This window comes from Hemitrygon akajei, chromosome 11 (assembly GCF_048418815.1).
Source record: "Hemitrygon akajei chromosome 11, sHemAka1.3, whole genome shotgun sequence".
NCBI lineage: Eukaryota > Metazoa > Chordata > Chondrichthyes > Myliobatiformes > Dasyatidae > Hemitrygon > Hemitrygon akajei.
In genome coordinates, this window is record NC_133134.1 from 43449151 (window position 1) to 43468436 (window position 19286).

At 40.3% G+C, this 19286-nt stretch overlaps 1 protein-coding gene across 1 annotated transcript in view; it reads right to left on the reverse strand.

Moving 5' to 3' along the window:
- Window positions 1-17635, reverse strand: part of LOC140735539 (large ribosomal subunit protein uL3-like) — a 34666-nt gene extending 17031 nt beyond the window's left edge. Inside the window, exons 1-6 of the mRNA XM_073060726.1 lie at window positions 17484-17635; window positions 17052-17244; window positions 15238-15406; window positions 10053-10188; window positions 7720-7906; window positions 1894-2054 (exon numbers count right to left, since the gene is read on the reverse strand). Coding sequence (XP_072916827.1) covers window positions 1894-2054; window positions 7720-7906; window positions 10053-10188; window positions 15238-15406; window positions 17052-17244; window positions 17484-17486 — 849 coding nt within the window. The 5' untranslated portion in view covers window positions 17487-17635. The remainder of the gene's footprint in view (window positions 1-1893; window positions 2055-7719; window positions 7907-10052; window positions 10189-15237; window positions 15407-17051; window positions 17245-17483) is intronic.
- Between the last annotated feature and the right edge of the window lie 1651 nt (window positions 17636-19286).

Below are 19286 nucleotides of genomic sequence, written 5' to 3' on the forward strand. Positions count from 1 at the left end.
TAGACAGTTCATAAAATAAGCTGTGATGTGTTCAAGCTAAGCTTAAGAATCAGTGCAGGTACAGACTTTAAGAATTGTCAGTGAATTAATATCACTTCACATTGATCCAAAAGTTTCCATAGCTGCATTCAATCCAACACCTTCCAGGGTGATACTGTAATATATTTCAGGTGGTCATTGCAAATGGCCAGTTTTGAATTCCCTAGTATTTGTTGCTACACCACAATATTTTTATTTCTTTATATTTCCTCCAAAGATATGTATGTAGCTTTTAAATTTATCCCACGATAGTTTTGAATGGGCCTTGAAAGAATCTGTACAAACTCATACTTTCTCAAGGCAAAGTCAGGATGACATCAGGAGATACATGAGCCTGAACTAACGCAAGACAATTGTTAAAAGATCATTTGAAACAACTGCCCACTGATTAAAGTACCATCAGTGACATGAGTCCATATCATTAATTCTCTCTTTCCCATAAATGCTCAAAGGTGAACATGAGGTGAGGATGGGATTTGGTGTCACTCTTATCCTGTGAAACAGCTTGCTCATATTGTTAAACCAGTGTAGATGGATGAAAAGTTGGGATAGCTGGACATTCAAAGATGCAAAACTCATACAGGCCACTACGATATGCCAAATGTTGGAATGATCACACAATGAGCTCGCTGAGATACTTCGCAAACTGCAAAGCAAAAAGACATTATTGACTTCACTTTAAACATTGTTATCGTGCTTCTCAAAAGTGACGTTAATTTGACCTGGCTCATTGCTTTTCACTAGTAACATACTCCGGTGGTGTCAAACACACAAGAAAGATGTGCTATTGTTTTGACGGCATGACAGTGAACATTTACAACAGGGATTGTATTGTGCCAAAAGCTTAAGGTGGTTAGATTCTATGCAGCAACCTTGAGGATTTCCAATCAAGGGGCCACATCTGATCAGCAACTCAACTCCAGCTGCCACTTTCCAATGTGCAGTCGTGGGAGTTGGGGATGAGCTGATCCTTGAGTAGGAAATCGTTCAATTCCCCATCGAATTGCCAGCCAGAGATAATCACAACTTGGCCTATTACCTTAAATCCCAACAATCGGTGGAAGCTCTGTAGCCATCCATTTGGCAGTGGTGGGACACATTCTTGGGAGTTATCCTGGGGTTAAAGGTCACATGTAATATCAGAGTGTGGCTCTGGGAGTTTGAGCATGAAGAAGCTAGAAAGCATGTGGGAATATTTTCTCACTTTCCGACTGATAATAACATCATAACATTTATGGTTAGTAGAGGAGTATCATACTTGACTAAGTCTGAATTTCCAGGGTATTCTTGTCCTATTGATTTCATACAATTTTTAAATGACATACAGTGCAGAACAGGCCCTTCAAGTTGCACCGCCCAGCAACCCTATCCTAATCACAGAATAATTTTAACCTAACAACCGGTACATCTTCGTACTGTGGGAGGAAACCCATGCAGTCACAGGGAGAACATAACGTACAAACTCCTTGCAGGCAGCAGCAGGAGTTGAACCTGGGTCACAAGTACTGTAAAGCGTTGTGCTAACCACTACGCTACCTTACTGCTTATATCAGTGGGGTGGCACAGCAGGGGCCTTGTCAGTTTACAAGTTGTTCCCAGAAGAACAATCTATTATAATCCAATTCCCTGCTCTTTCCCTGTGGCCTGGTAAATTATTTTTTTCCTGGGTGCCTTTCACCACCTTCAAATAAAGTGGTTTCTTGATCATCACCTTCTCTGGGTAAAAATGATTTTCCTCATGCCTCCTCTGTTTCTTTTACCTTTGGCCTTTTGTGCATCCCAGTTATTGAACCATCCAGAAATATAATCTCTTAACCGTTCAAGTAACCATTGAAGTAAACATTTGACATTTACTTTCTTATTAATTTCTGTACGGTGGAAATAACCCTTCTGCCCTGCACGGGCAATCGTGTACCCGACTCGAGCTGGATGCCAGGCCCCAATGCAAGCAACCTTTCGCAGACCTTTATGGGTTTTCCTTGGCAGTTTCTTAGTGTGCCACCGAGAGGTAACGCCTGTGAACCAACAAAGAAGTGGTCAATTTGGAGTTACATTCTGTTTGCATGTTAACATTGGAATAACTTTCAACAAATCAAAGAAAAGGCTTTTGTTACTCAGAAAAGTTAGTAATTTATAATCTTTCTATCTCTAAACTCACTAATTCTAATCTAGGGTTTTTTTGGCAAATGTAAAGAAGTAGGTAGAAGGAGGGGGAGTTGGACTACTAATCAGGGACAATATCACAGCTGTACTCAGAGTGGACAAAATGGAGGGCTCGTTCACTGAATCTATATGGACAGAACTCAAAAATGAGAAGGGAGCAATCATGCTGATGTGATTGTACTACAGACCCCCCCCCCAGGAGCCACCGTGACATTGAGGAACAGATTTGCCCGGAGATAAAGGAAAGGTGTAAAAACAGTAGGATTGTTGTCATGGGGGACTTCAACTTCCCTCATATAAACTGGGACCTTCTTAGTGTAAATGGTTTAGATGGGGCAAAATTTATTAGAAGCATCCAGAAAGGTTGCTTAGATCAATATGTAGGTAGTCCAACATGAGAACGGGCTATACTGGACCTGGTGTTGCCTGACCAGGTGTCTGACCACTCAGTAAGTCAGCAGTTAGGGAACAGTGACCACAAGTCCTTAAGTTTTAAGACAGTCATAGATAAGGATAGCATGGGCCTTGCGGGAGAGTATTAAACTGGAGCAGGGCAAATTACGAATGCATTAGGCAGGAACCAGGGAGAGTTCATTGGAAACAACTTTTTTTGGGCAGGTCCACATCTGACATGTGGTGGGTGCTTAAAGACCATCTGCACAGAGTACAGGACAGGTATGTTCCAGTCAGGAGGAAGGACTAAAGGACCTTGGATGTCGAGGGAAGTGATGAATTTAGTCAAGAAGAAATAGGAAAAGTGCGTACAGCTCAGGAAGCTAGAATCAAGCAGAGCCCAAGAGAATTATAAAGGAGCCAGAAAAGAAACTCAGGAAGAGACTTGGAAAAGCCAGGAGGGGCCAGGAAAAGCCCTTGGCAAGTATGATTAAAGAGAATCCCAGGGCATTCTAAACATACATCAAGAGCAAGAAGATAACTAAGGAGAGGGTGGGATCAAGGGGGGGAATATTTACTTGCATGCAAAGGATCCACTATTAACCAAGAAGGATGTGAAGGGTAGTGAGATCAGTGCCAAGGGTATTAGTATGTGAGGGCATTTCAAAGGAAAGAAGAAGGAAGTGCTGGATCTCCTAAAGGACATTAAGGTGGATAAGTCTCCAGGGCCAGTTGGGATATACCCTTAGGTTACTGGCAGAAGCAAGTGAAGAGATTGCTGGGGCCTTGACCAATATCTTTGAGTTCTCTTTAACCACAGGTGATGTCTCAGAGAACTGGCAAGTAGCTAACATTGTTCCATTGTTTAAGAAAGGAACCGGGGATAATTCTAGAAACTATAGACCAGCAAGTACTACATCAGTGCTAGGGAAGTTACTGGAGAGAATTATTAGGGATTGGATTTATGATCATTTGGAGAACCATGGGCTAATTAGGAAGAGCAAGTATGTCTTTGAGCAGAGCCATGTCTTCCTAACTTGACTGAGTTTTTTGACAAGGTGTCAAGGATGATTGATGAAACTAGAGCTGTGGATGTTGTCTGCATGGATTTTAGGAAGATGTTTGACAAGGTCCCTTATGAGAGGCTCATCCAAAAAATTAAGATGCATGGGATCCATGGTGAATTGATTCAGAACTGGCTTGCTCATGGATGACAGAGGATGGTGATTGAAGGGAATTATTCTAGCCAAAGGTCTGTGATTAGTGGTGTTCCACAGGGATCTCTACTGGGATCGCTGCTGTCTGTAATTTATATAAATGGCCTGGATGAAGATGTAGATACCAGTTCACAGAAATGAAGGGAGTTTGGATGAAAAACTTGATAAGATATTTTATTACATCGTCTCAGAAATCCTATTATGATAGTAACCTCCCTGTTTCCTGGAAAAATTGTGGAAATCAAAATGCAAATCATTATCATATTTTTTGGGACTGCCCTGTTATCAAAAACTATTGGAGGGGGATACACAATGCCCTACAAGACATCTTCAAATGTGAAATACCCTTAGAGAGTAAGACCATATATTTTGGATATATACCTCAAGAATGTTTGAAAAGAGATAAATATTTAATGAATATACTGTTGGTGGCTGGTTAAAAGACTCTTTCTAGGAAATGGTTATCATAGGAGAGCCCAACTTTAAATACATGGATGGAAATTACAATGGACATTTACAAAATGGAGAAGATAACAGCATCTGTTAATCATAAGATGGAACAATTTGATTCATACAATTTGAAGAATGAGAGGCGATCTTATTGAAACATATAAGATTGTGAAGGGGCTTGATCGGGTGGATGCGGGGAGAATGTTCCCAATGATGGGTGAAACTAGGACTAGGGGGCATAATCTTAAAATAAGGGGATGCCATTCCAGGACTGAGATGCGGAGAAATTTCTTCACTCAGAGGGTAGTGGGGCTGTGGAATTTACTGCCCCAGAGAGCTGTGGAAGTTACTACACTCAATAAATTCAAAACGGAGATAGACATTTTCCTGGATAAAAATGGCATTAGGGGATACGGTGAGCGAGCAGGTAAGTGGACATGAGGCTAGGTTTAGATCAGCCATGTGATCTCCTGGACCAGTTTTCGATAGCCTGGATGGGTCGGAGAGGAATTTTCCAGATTTTTTCTCCTCAATTGGCAACTCGGTTTTTTTCCCCCGGGTGATCACATGGGTTTGGGCGGGATGAATAATAAAATAAAATGGGCGGCATGGTGCCCTGTTGGTTGGCACTGTTGCCTTGTGGGATTCGGTGAAAACTAGAGTTAAGATTGGATCAGCCATGATCTTGTTGAATGGCGGAGCAGGCTTGAGGGGCCGATTGGCCTACTCCTGCTCCTATCTCTTATGTTCTTATGTTCTTATATACTGGGAAAAATGGTTCAACTACATAATGCCTCATAGGCCTGATTTTATTCTCACAAATCAATGAATCTGTTGTAAAAAAATAGATGACTCCCTACTTGTACATAGTTCTTTCCTTTTGCTTGTTTTTTCTTTCCACTCTTTTCTATAAGTGTATACCTCAGATAAATACTTTGTGGAGATATGATTATATGATATATATGTACAATGTCTGAAATACATCTTATGGAAATGTTTGTTTGATGATGAACTTCAATAAAAAAAATTACCAAAAAAAATTTGTGGTGATGTGCATAGCTTAGAAGACTGGCAAAGAATACAACAGGATCTGGAACAGTTGAAGATAAGGACAGAGAAATAGCAAATGGAGTTTATCCTGGCCAAATGTGAAGTATTGCACTTTGGTAGGTGAATCGTAAAGAGACAACACACTGTTAAGGGTCCAAGTGCATGGCTCCCTGAAAGAGGCTACACAGGTTGATAGGGTGGTTAAGAAGGAATTTGGTATGCTTGCCTTTTTTGTCAAGGTATTGAGTTCAAATGTTAGGAAGTTACATTGCAGCTTCATAAAACTCTAGTTAGGCTGAATCTAGAGAATTGCATACAGTTCTGGTCACCGTATTATGGGAAAGATTTTGAGGCTTTGGAGAGGGTGCAGAAGATGTGTACACTGATTCTGTCTGGATTAGAGGCCATGTGCTATATCAAGAGATTGGACGAACTTGGGCTGTTTTCTCTTGAGCGGCGGAGGCTGAGGGGAGATCTGATAGAGGTATATAAGATTATAGATAGAGCATACAGACAATATATTTCCCAAGGTTGAAATGTCTAATAACAGAAGATATGCATTTAAGGTGAGGGGGGTAATTTCAAAGGCGATGTGAGAGGCAAGTTTTTACACAGAGGGTGATGGGTGCCTGGAATATGTTGCCTGGGTGGTGGTAGAGGAGAATACATTAGGGACTGTTAAGAGAAGTTTGGATAGGTACAGGAATGTGAGGAAAATGGAGGGATATGAACATCATGTAGGCATAAGGGATTAGTTTTGTTGGTCATTTGGTTACTGATTTCTTTGGTTTGGCATGATATTGTGGGGCTGAAGGGCCTGTTCCTGTACTGTTCTATGTTCAATGTTTAATCATAACAATCCCATCCATTCTTCAAAACATCAGGATCAGTTTTCATGTTTCATTAACCACTTTATTGTTACCCTTGCCCAAAATTCTGGGATCCTCCGTAAATCCATCCTAACCCCTCAGGAAGGAAACAGGAGATGGATTGTCTGTGGAAGGAAATCCCAAACGTGTTCAGCACTTTGTAGAACTGTTCCTTTATAGGTCAAGTATCACTCCCCAAATAATAAATAAAAGATTTCTCCTTTTCCATCCTTTATGTTTCCCTTAATGTCAGGGAAGCTTTCATCCAGTCATCTCAGGATATTTTAGAATTTAGGCTCTACGAGTTGGTCTATATAATGTCTCCTCACAATTTAGCCTGGAGTCAAGGTCATGAAGGCCATAAGCCTGCCTATGAAATGGTACTGAAAAGTTTTCACAATACTTTAGGCATGGTTTTAATATAACTAAGGCATAACCTCTGCCAATGAGCATCACAGATAAATAATGGCTACAAGTTTAAAAGGCTGGGAGGAAGTTTTCAGCAAGTATCTCAAATGTCTTTCAAATTCAAGTGCAAATTGAAGAAAGAAGGACTCATCTGCAATGTTATATGAAAGATTTTCATTCTAACTGATCGACTTTCTTCTTGGATCTATTGTCACCTGAACATGAATCATAGTTTTTGAAGCTGCAGCATAACTGGAGGTGTCATAGCTCGATTACCTTTTTGACCTTTGGCCTGAATAACATATATTTTTCCTTCTGTAGTCACTTACGGTGCTGAGTATAGACTGTGCGACTATCTTCCTAAGAACCTTAACCAAAGTTAACATAATATATCATAGACAGCATAATCTGTAGATGCTGAACTATGGAGCAAAAATAAACACAATATTGAGGAACTCTGCAGGTTAGGTAGCATCTGTGGAGGGATAGATGAGTTCAGATGAAGGCCCTTGACCTGTAAATATTGACTATCCTTTTCTCCCCACAGATGTTGCCGGACCAACTGAGTTCCTCCAGCAGCTTGTTTTTAACGTATATTGTCAGAATGAATAATTCCCCAAGACATTCTAGAACCTACTAATATTGCAACTAATGTGTCAGGTATGAGAAGGCATATCACAGGTCCTGGTTATGCAACCACTGACACCAGGCAGACGATCTCTGAAGAGTATTGTTAATGGCTGGGGTCACCCGTCTTGTGAAGACACTGCCCAGAAGAAGACAATGGCAAACTACTTCTGGAGGATTTGCCAAGAACAATCAATGTCATAGACCACGATCGCCCATATGATATGACACAGCACATAATGTTTCAGCATACACGGTCATTTCTGAATCATAATGGGAATGTTGATAAAGCTCAGAAGAAGAAATGGTGCAATTTTCCCTGTTCTCTCCGACTTCCAATATGGAGTTTGGGTTTGGCAAATATTACATCAGAAGTTTTCAGTAGTCCAAATAGATCACTGTTTTTGTTTTAAGTTTGAAAAAGGATGTTTTAAAATAAGGCAATTATTTCCATATTGTATTTTTAAATTACAGAAAAATTCTGGATTAAGCTTTTGAACTACCTTTGAATCCCTTTCCTTTGGTGACTCCAATTACATCTATATTTTCGTCTTGATGAAAGATGGAATGTACTGAGATCTGCTTCTCCAGTTTCTCATGTGCCCAGTCTACTTTCTCCGCAACGGTTCCACCATTCAGTTGAATTTCCATCATATGGGCCTTCTTCTGGCGTAAAGGTAGCAGCTTCATCTAACGGGGAAGGAAGAACAGGATTGCATGTATAATATAAAAACAAGGAATGCAAGTCAGGCAAGATCTATGCAAGGAGACATATTTCAGGTCGGAGCCCTTCACCAAATTAATCATAGGCTGTGTGCATGACCACACTGTGTAAACAAATGACTCCTGTCAATAGACCCTACATTCAGCCAAGGCATGTCAATTGATTAAAAGGATACACAAGGCTTATGAGCTTCTTCACTCTGCTGTCTTGCGATCTGCTCACAAATGATCTGGCTAACAAAAGAGATGCATTTTTTTTATTGAACCTTTTTCAACTCAGTGCTTCATATCTCTTTAGGTCACAAATAAAGAGATTCCCCGGATACAGGACAACCAGAGTAATACACACAAAATGCTGCAGGACCCCAACAAGTCAGGCAGTATCTGTGGAGGAGAATAAACAGCTGATGTTTTAGCCCCGACCCTTCACTGGAACCAGAAAGTAAAATGGGAGGTGATCGGTGAAAAAGGTGAAGGGCTGGGAAGAAGGAATCTGTTGCGAGAGGAGAGTGAGCCGTGGGAGAAAGGGAAGCAGGAAAGACAGCAGGGGGATAGGCAGGTAAGGAGAAGAGAAGAGGTAAGAGGTGGGCATCAGGAGTTCCTGCAAGTGGAAGAAGTGCCACACCTGCCCATTCATTTCCTCTTTCATCAACATTCAGGGCCCCAAACAATCCTTCCTGGTGAGACAGCACTTCACCTGCGAATCTGTTGGAGGTGATGGGCAGGTAAGGAGATAAGGTGAGAGAGGGAAACAGAAATGGGAATGGTGCACTTCCAATGAACATTGATTTCTCAAACTTCTGGTAATTACCCCTACCCTTCACCATTCCCATTCCCGTTTCCCTCTCCCACCTTATCTCTTTACCTCTCTCTGGTGCTCCTCCCTCTTCCCTTTCTTTCATGGTCACTACCCTCTCCCATCAGATTCCCCCTTCTTCAGCCCTTTATCTTTTTCACCTATCAACTTCCCAGCTCTTTACTTCAACACTCCTCCTCTCCCAGTTTCACCTCTCACCTATCATCTTGTACTTTTTCCTCCCCTCATCCCAGCTTCTTGCTCTACTTTCTCATCTTTATTTTCCAGTCCTAATGAAAGGTCTCAGCTCAAAACATCAACCGCTAACTCTTTTCCATAAATGCTGCCTGCTCCTTGAGTTCCTCCAGCTTTTTGTGGGTGTTGTTTGATTTCCAGCATCTGCAAATTTTCTTGTCCTTGTGTCACTCAGTTTGATCAGTTTTTCAATGGAGGAATTAATGAAGTACATACAACAGAGATTACTGCTAGGAGGGCCCTCACACAAATGACACGTCAGCCCACCAAGTGTAGCTAGCTTAACATGCCTTGGGACAAAGAGAGATTGCCAGCCATGTTTTGTTGATGTTGAAATTGCTGCCTGCAGGATCTTGGTGTCAACACATAATTGATTTTGCAGAACAAAGGGGCATCCTAAGATTGGTTAAATCAGTACAAAACCAAAACACCTCGGACACTGTAAATCTGAAATTTAAACAGAAATCTGGAAATACTCATAGATCAGAATGGAAAGAAAAGCAAAATTAATGTTGCAGACTGATGACCTTTCAGATCAATGCCCCTCAGAAGATCGTCAACTTGCAGTTATTTAACAACATTAACACTTCAAAACTATTTTTTATTTTAACTTGGAATTATTATATAAATGCACTGGTATTATATAAATGCTGTGTTAAATTCCGAATTGTGTACACTTCTGATTTGTCAATACTAATCAACTGCTCTGAAATTTTAAAACTGGTTAACTTTATAATCCTCAGAATGCCATAGTCCTGATCACTAGTGCCGAAGATGAATCCTTACACCACATTATAGAGCTCTGCCGTAACAATCAAGCTGCAATAGTATAGGCTTGAAGTCATAGTGAGAAATGGCATCTAAGAATTCTCAGTCTTTCCACTAGTTCTGAAGATGCTGCTCCCATGCTTCAAGTAAAACACATTGGAAGTCATCACAGTAGCACGGCTTTTGGAATTTCTTTGATACCGATCTGGCCCCACTGTGTAATATGGGTCTTAAAAATTAATGTCAAGAATTGGAAGAAGTAAATAAGTACAAGAGAGAAAAAAATGTTCTCACCTGAGTATGAACAATGACTCTGATGATTTTGCAATACTTCTTCATGGCTTCAAAATCTTTCTCCAGTTGTTTTTTCCCAGCCTCATCCTGCCATTTCTTGTTGTACTTAGTAAAGGCTTTCCTCTTACTCTTGCACCTAATTGAACATGCAAATATGGCATGGACTGTATCTTGTACTATATTGAAAAGATATTAATTATTCCTCTGAAAGACGTGACAAAAAATACCCTCTACGTTTATATTATAAGGCTGAATTTTCTAACTGAATCTTGCAAATTTATAAGAAATTGAGAAGAATGAGAACTGGACATGATCCTACAATGCCCACCTGTGAACCTGCTCTACGTTCCAGCAGCTCATACATTTTACTTTCCCATTTACAACCCACCTTATTTGCATTGTTTCAGCTTTTCTCCATTAAACACGGGAATCCATGGTTACAAGGCACTTGAAAAGCTGGGCCAGGAATTTACAATTGAGTAGTGGCCCCATCAACAAAGTGTTTCCAGTGCAGAAAAGCACAATTTATAAAATCTTGTAACTGCTATCAGTCAGACTCTTGTTCAACTAACCATACTTTTCAAATTAGTCGGATACCCAAGCAAGAGACAAATTTTCCAGGGCAGGAGCCCAGGTTGAGGCAAAACTATCATTCAAACTGTCTTTCTCAGAATCAGAATCAGGTTTATTATCACCAGCATTTGACGTGAAATTTGTTAATTTAGCAGCAGCAGTTCAATGCAACACATAATATAGAAGAAAAAAATGAAAATAAAATAATAATAATAAAAAATAAACATAATAATAATCAATAAAATTACATATATTGAATAGATTTTTTAAAACATGCAAAAGCAGAAATACTGTATATTAGAAAAAAGTGAGGTAATGTCCAAAGATTCAATGTCCATTTAGGAATCAGATGACATAAGGGAAGAAGCTGTTCCTAAATCACTGAGTGTGTCCCTTCAGGCTTTTGTACCTCCTACCTGATGGTAATAGTAAGAAAAGGGCATGCCCTGGGTGCTGGAGGTCCTTAATAATGGATGCTGCCTTTCTGAGACACTGCTCCCTAAAGATGTCCTGGGTACTTTATAGGCTAGTACCAAGATGGAGCTGACTAGTTTTACAACCTTCTGCAGCTTCTTTCGGTCCTGTGCAGTAGCCTGTCCATACCAGACAGTGATGCAGCCTGTCAGAATGCTGTCCATGGAACATCTATAGAGGTTTTTGAGTGTATTTGTTGACATGCTAAATCTCTTCAATCTCCTAATAAAGTATAGCCACTGTCTTGCCTTCTTTATAACTACATCGATATGTTGGGACCAGGTTAGATCCTCAGAGATCTTGACACTCAGGAACCTGAAACTGCTCACTCTCTCCACTTTTGATCCCCCTATGAGGATTGGTATGTGTTCCTTCATCTTACCCTTCCTGAAGTCCACAATCAGCTTGGCAGCACCACTCCACTAGTTGGCATATCTCACTCCTGTACGCCCTCTCGTCACCACCTGAGATTCGACCAACAATGGTTGTATCATCAACAAATTTATAGATGGTATTTGAGCTATGCCTAGCCACACAGTCATGTGTATATAGAGAGTAGAGCAGTGGGCTAAGCACATGCCCCTGAGGTGCACCAGTGTAGATCATCAGTGAGGAGGAGATATTATCACCAATCTGCACAGATTGTGATCTTCTGGTTAGGAAGTCAAGGATCCAATTGAAGAGGGAGGTACAGAGGCCTTAGTTCTGTAACTTCTCAATCAGGATTGTGGGAATGATGGTATTAAATGCTGAGCTATAGTCAATGAACAGCATCCTGATGTAGCTGTTTGTGTTGTCTAGGTGGTCTAAAGCCGTGTGGAGAGCCATTGAGATTGCGTCTGCTGTTGACCTATTGTGTCGATAGGCAAATTGCAATGAGCCCAGGTCCTTGCTGAGGCAGGAGTTCAGTCTAGTCATAACCAACCTCTCAAAGCATTTCATCTCTGTCGATGTGAGTGCTACCAGGTGATAGTCGTTAAAGCAGCCCACATTATTCTTCTTGGGCACTGGTATAATTGCTGCCTTTTTGAAGCAAGTGGGAACTTCCGCCTGTAGCAGTGAGAGGTTGAAAATGTCCTTGAATACACCCGCTAGTTGGTTGGCACAGGTTTTCAGGGCCTTACCAGGTACTCCATTGGGACCTTCTGTCTTACGAGGGTTTACTCTCTTTAAAGACAATGGATATCACAGGGTCATCAGGTGCAGCAGTTCTGTGAGTAATCTGAGGGCTGCATCTAAATCAGTGATTGATTTAGGTCTACCCTGCACTTACAAACAATTATGAAGGGAGGCAGTACAGAAATGAATCAAAAAGAAGGGAGAAGAGAGATTTTATAGGTGAATTTATGAGAGGCTTAGCTTGCCTGAGCAGATCAAGAAAATGACAAAATCTCAGTTGTTCCCTTGATTATTAATCACCTTCTATTTCCATTCAAACATCTAGTTGATGTAATTGTAGTCTGATATTTTATGATCAAGTTCAATTTTATTGTCATTCAACCATATGTATATTCTGCCAAATGAAACAACATTCCTCAGGACCAAAGTGCACAACACAACACATACAATTCACACACAACACAAAAAGTAATATTACCACAAATAAGTTAACAAATAATAAGGCAGGAAGTCCTGATGAAGGGTCTCAGCCTGAAACGTTGACTGTGCTTCTTCCTATAGATGCTGCCTGGCCAGCTGTGTTCCACCAGCATTTTGTGTGTGTAACAAATACTAAGTTACATTTACAACACAAGTTAAAAAATGAACAGTCTAACACCACTGTTGCTTCATATGTGACGAGACCTGGGTATGGCTGGGAGCTCAGTAGTTCTATGGCCTGGGGGGAGGGAAGCTGTTTCCCATTCCAACAGGTCTTGTCCTAATGCTATGGTACCTCCTGCCTGATGGTGGGGGTGCGGGTGGTCAAAGAGATCATTTGATGAATGGTGGGGTTATTGACAATGCTAAGGGTCCTGTGTACCAAGTGTTCCTGATACATTTCATATGGGTGGAAGAGAGACCCTGACGATCATCTCAGCAGTACTTTGTAGAGTCTTGTGGTCATTTGCCTCACAATTCCCATACCAGACCAGACACTGCAGCTGGACCAGGCACTGTCAATGGTGCTCCTGTAAGAATTGGTTAGAATGGGAGGGGGGGGGGGGGTAAGATGTTGCTACGATTTCTTGATTAATGAGATGGTGTTGAGGGTCTGACTGTGGTCTTTCCGTCAAGATCCAGTTACAGAGGGAGGTGCTGAGACCCCCTGAGGACAGAGTATCAACCAGCTCCTGAGGAATGACCACGTTAAATGCTGAGCTGCAGTTGATGAATAGCATCCTGATGTATGAGGCACCAGTTCCAGGTGGGACAGGACACAGTGGAGTGCAGAGGCTATGGCATCATCAGTGCACCAACTTGAGTGAGAAGTGAACTGGAAGGGATCTAATGCAGCAGGAAGATGGGACTTCATGTGATCTATAACCATCCACTCAAAACACTCCATTACTGTGGAGGTCAATGCCACTGGACAGTAGTCATTAAGCAACAGTGGCATGGTGAATACTGTCTTGAAGCCTGTGGGGCAGGGGACTGTTCCAAAGAGATGCTGAAGATGTCTGTTAAAACCTCTAGTAATTGGGCTGCACAGTCTCTCAGCACCCTACCCAGAATGTTATCAGGCCCTGCAGCCTTACATGAGTTGACCTTGGCTAGGGTCTTCCTCACATCAGCTGTAGCCAGACAGACTGCCTGCTCCTTGGGGGGAGGGGGAGTCTTCCTCACCGGCGCATTATTCCACGTATCAAACTGTGCGTAAAAGACATTCAGCCTATCAGGAAGAGTGGCATCACTATCACTGACACATATGGTCTGAATGACCTGCCACTTGCGCTTCATGTCTATGGTGTCACAGAAATTACTGTGAGTAGTGCCGTTTTGCCTTCCTGATGGCACGGGAAAGCCCAGCTCATGCTGCCCTGACCATTTTATGCCCGAATCTGAAGGCAGCTTCCCGATCCCCAAGCAGTGTTCGGTCTGTTGTCAACCATGGCAACTATGATATTTATGCTGTCACTTCCCAAGGAGCCAAAAAACCACTTTATTTGTTAATTTTTGTGTAATATCTAGAAAGAGCTCAAAGCCTGAAACATATTTTGAATAACATGGAGGCATAAAATTACATATATTACATATATTAATGGATTTAGCAAAGGTAAATGGACTTCAGTATTGGCAAGTATAAGGTCATCTATAGAGGGCCCAGAGTTGAAAGAACTGAGAATCTTCTAACTGATTAAGCACTACAAACTTTAGTGATGTTGAAAGGGTCTTAGAGGTAGATGTACTATATGTAAATAATTAAAATGTCACAGACAAATATAGAAATTAATCAAAATGTCTCTGAAATTAAAAGTTGTGAAGCAATTATTCAAAGCTTTGGTTTAACTATGTCTGGTGAACTGTGAGCTGTAGAAAGGATATTTCTGCTCTTGGAGACAGTAAACATTAAACATATGAAAATGATACCTAATAACTGGACACAAAAGTGACATTATAAAGACGGATTACCCAAACATTGTTGAATTTAGGGTACTAAGAAGTGATCTGTTCTGAGATTTAAAGATATTAAGGGAAGAACTGACAAAGAGTTTAAGACTAGACGACTTCCTAAACTCTGCATCCAAGTCTCTTAAAATTGGAGTTTGGAAAAATGGAAATGTGGAAACCATATGATTCTCCAGGCCCAATTCTAGTTATTGGAACACAAGAGAACCATCAACACCTGGGATGTAATGCAAAGGATATTCTCAATGGTTTTGATTCAAAGGTTAATGAACACTTTAAATACTGTGAAGTGACAAAGTTAATACATCAGGAGATTTTAAAATTAAATTTGGTGTAGGATGAGAGAGAAATGCACTCTGATAGAGCAAATGAACTTGCTCTGGTAGCCTTTAGTCTACTCATGGTCTCTAAGGATCTTCTGTCTAAACAGATTGAATCCCGCATGAGATGGGGGCACCAAATGAACTTGAGATTGAAACTTTGCAGCTTCTTCCTTTAAGTTTTATTCCACCCATATTTACCAGTACCTGACAAAGGCAAATTTTTGAAAAAGAGAGAAAAATATTATTACCAGTTCTTGTAGAAACGACGCTTGCATTCATCACTTATGTGCTCCGCAAAGATCGTCTTAAATGCCCGCAATCCCCTGGGAGTGTCCACATATCCAACAATCCCAATGATTACTACTGGAGGGGTATCTATTATTGTAACAGCCTCCACCATTTCACGTTTTGAGATCTCTGAAATATTAAAACATCCAACTCAAATATAGAAAGTTGAGTGGGAATGACATTGTATTGGAAGTAATGCCCTGATATTTTTTCAATACCAGAGCTGCAAAACCAATGACTGCACCAAAATGTGATTCTCTGTAAAATTAAGCAAAGGGAACTGTACCACTATCAACCATTATAAGCAAAATACTATTCTGCAGAGAGTGCAAAAGCAAGGCTTAGACAACCATGAAGCATTGGTGACTGACAATAAAGAATGAAAAATGAAGTACTTGCAATTCTCTAGCACCTTTCACAACTTTAGTACACTTCAATGTAAATTATAGTGAATTAAATACTTCAGATATATAACTCCTGTGGTAATTAAGTTAGGGCAGCCAATTTTTGCACAGTAAACAATAATGACATAATCTGTTTCTTAATTGTGTTGATTAAGGAATAAATACTGCTCGACAGCCTGAGAGATTTTCAGTCTTCAAAATGGTGCCACAGGATCATGAGGGAGCAAATGGGTTTTGTATGAATGGACAAAATCTGCTAATCTGATGGACTATGCCTTTCTCAATGAAAATATAAAAAATTCAACAACTGTTGGATATAGCAGATTTAGGCCAATCTGTGGAAGAAAAACAGAGTTAACGTTTCAGGTGAAAGACTATTTTTCAGAATGCCCCAAAAAAGGGACTTCAACCTGAAATGTTAATGATTTCTTTTCCCATGGATGCAGCCTGATCTGTCGGGTATTTCCACCATTTTCTATTTTTAATTTTTGTCCCTTCTCAGGGTTGTCGTAGAACTTGAGCCAAGAACTTTCCTCAGACAGGCCACTGGTTTGAATTACTGCCATTGGAGAGGCCGCTGGTTTGAATTACTGCCATCGGAGAGGCCGCTGGTTTGAGTCGCTGACGTCGGAGGGGTCGTTGGGTCATGATGCTCTCAGGGATGTTATCAAAATTCTGAGATTTATGGATTGGTCTGTAGTTCATATTGGCCTCTTTCGGTTCTGTAAATTTTTTTGTGCTTTTGTCCATACTGTTTTGTTGCAAGTTGGCAGGCTGGGGGTTTGGTTGATCTGTTAGTTTTTGTACGAGGGAGGGCTTGGGTGAGCTGGGGATTTGTGAGTGGTTCTTTTCGTGCAGGGGATTGGTGTCGTTCTTTCAAGTGTTTATATAGTTTTCCATATTCTATGGCTATCTGGAGAAGAGGCAAATTTCGGAGTTGGATTCCGTGTACTTACTTTGATAATACAATGAACCTATGAACTTGGCTCACACCTCTGGAGTAAGAATTGAATCCACAATATTCATTCTTGGATGACTGAAAAGAACTCTAGTCTCTAAATTAAAGTTATAGGTTCAAGCCTCATTTCTGAGACCGGAACCCAAGAAACTATCCAGTCCGTATTTGAAGGAATGCTGAAATGTTAGTCGAGCCATCTTTCTGATGATAGGACATGAAATAAGAAGTCCCTTATGTTGTTTTCATGGACAGTACATTGCATAGACAAACATTACATGGTCTGACCAGATAAGAGTTTTTACGGACAGGTAGACACATATAAGGCATTAACAAGGATATAAAGTTTAATTGCCTGGGCAACACATAAACAGAATGTTACATGGAACAAGGAGAAAAATAAGGCAAATCTTACTTTGGCCTGGTCTGTTTACATCCCGCAAAATATGAGTCATGCCGGCTTTGTATCCCAAAAAGGCTGTCAAATGCACTGGCTTGCTTGGGTCATCTTTAGGCCAGCTTTTAACTTTCCCTCTGTGCCTGGAACTTCTCTTACGGGGAAGGAATCCTGTGTGCCCGTGCCTGGGCGCTGAAAATTTGCGATGTGACTGGAGAAAAAAGTCTAATCATTAAAAAATGCCCTTCACACAACAGTCAATCACTGAACACCCACAGCACAAATATAAGCTCCAGATCTTCTGAAAAAAGTTTCATTAAAGTTCAGAGTAAACCATATAAAAACAGGAATTATACAACATATGCATTCACAGTCCCTTTTATGGCTAATCTAAGAAAGAAATTCTTGTGTCCAATCACAAATTTTAAAATTAAGAGAAAGCATACAAACCATAATGTGGACCGTGCGTTAGCGGACAGCTGAAAGAGACAGTTTCTAAATGCTGAAATAAGCTCATACTTAAGATGTTACTTAATATACAATCACAAATTTAGCTCCTGGCTCCATTACCCCATGGATTGATTTCAGGAGCAGAGTGGCAAACCCAGGTTTGACACCACAGCAGTTGCAGCCACTGAAGCACCAGGTGCCACTGTCACTGTTCATTGAATGACAAATATCTACTGGCATCTTTTGACGATTATTATTTGTGCTATTCTCCTTCATGGGATACATTACTCCTGAAAATAAAATGAATATTAATAGTGTTAGTCAAATGATATTTATGCTGTGTTACTAAAGATAATATGGATTCAGGGCTGTTGAATTACATAAAACTACATACGTATATTTTGTCATCCTTACTTATGACAGGACCCACATATGAAAACTTAATTAATATTGAAAAATATATACTGGTCACTTTTTAATAGCTAATAAAATCAATTGCATGTAAGCCCAGAATTAAAATGAGTAAGATGTGTATGTCCAGGGACATGGGTGGGCTCAGTCTACCAGACGTCAGGGTATATAAATTATCCTTTGAAATGACCAAGTTAGCTAAACATTGGGACAGGGCTGATGTTGATTTAGATTGGGTAGTTATAGAACGGAGCTTGGCTGCACCACATTCTCCCCTTCACATTCTCTCACAACATGTGGAAAACAAGACTAATCTAAATCCTATACTATTTCACTCAAGGAGTGTGTGGAGTAAAATTCATAAAGCTTGTAGAATGTCACATTTAAATCAGAAATACTCTTCGCTCTGAAATAACCCTGAGATATGCATTGGGAAAAGAATGGTGTACTGGAAAGAATGAAAGATTAAAGGTGTAAATTTAGTAGGTGATCTCTATGAGAATGGGGTTTTTATGTTGTATGTGGATTTGCAGAGGAAATATAACTTTGTAGATAAAAGGAATTTCTGGAAGTATTTACAAATAAGACATTGCGTTAGTAGCATACTCAAGAATGGTGGCCCACAAAGTAACCCTTAAACTGAATACTTTACCACAGGAAGTTCATAAAGCATCAGTGCTTTATAAAATGTTCAAGCACTCTGTGGGTGAAACATGTAACAATCTCAAAGCAGTATGGCAGAAGGATCTTGGAAGCGATATTGAAGATAATGAGTGGTCAAATATTTTATCAAATATGGGTAGACATATTAGGGAAGCAAGAGGGAAATTTATTCAGTGTAAGATAATACACAGATATTATTGGACACTAACTAGACTCTACAAAATGGGGATTGTTGATAATAATTTATGCTGGAAATGTAAAAATGAGGTGGGCACATATTTTCACATGATCTGGGAGTGTTCCATGGTTTGTCCATTTTGATGTAAAGTTCTTGATTTGTTGGGAAACTGGTCGGGTTCTACATTGTCCTTGCGCCCACGGCTTTGTCTCCTGGGTGATCGGACAATGATACCTAATGTAAACAATGACAAATTTACTATTTTAAAGGTGGGTCTCATCACAGCTGCAAGAATTATTTTGCAAAACTAGAAAAACCCCAGATGTCCCACTGTGAAGGAATGGACTGAGGAAATGGTTAAGATTTCATCCTATGAACACATGTTGAGAAGAATTAACAGTGAGGGAAAAGTGCGAGATGCATGGGATCAATTTTGGTTGTATGTTAATTTAAACTTAAATTAAAAGTTTTTTTCTGTTTCTTAGTTTTATATGTTTTCTTGTCATGTGTAAATATGCTGTACTGTATCTGCTCCATGATATGCTGTGCTG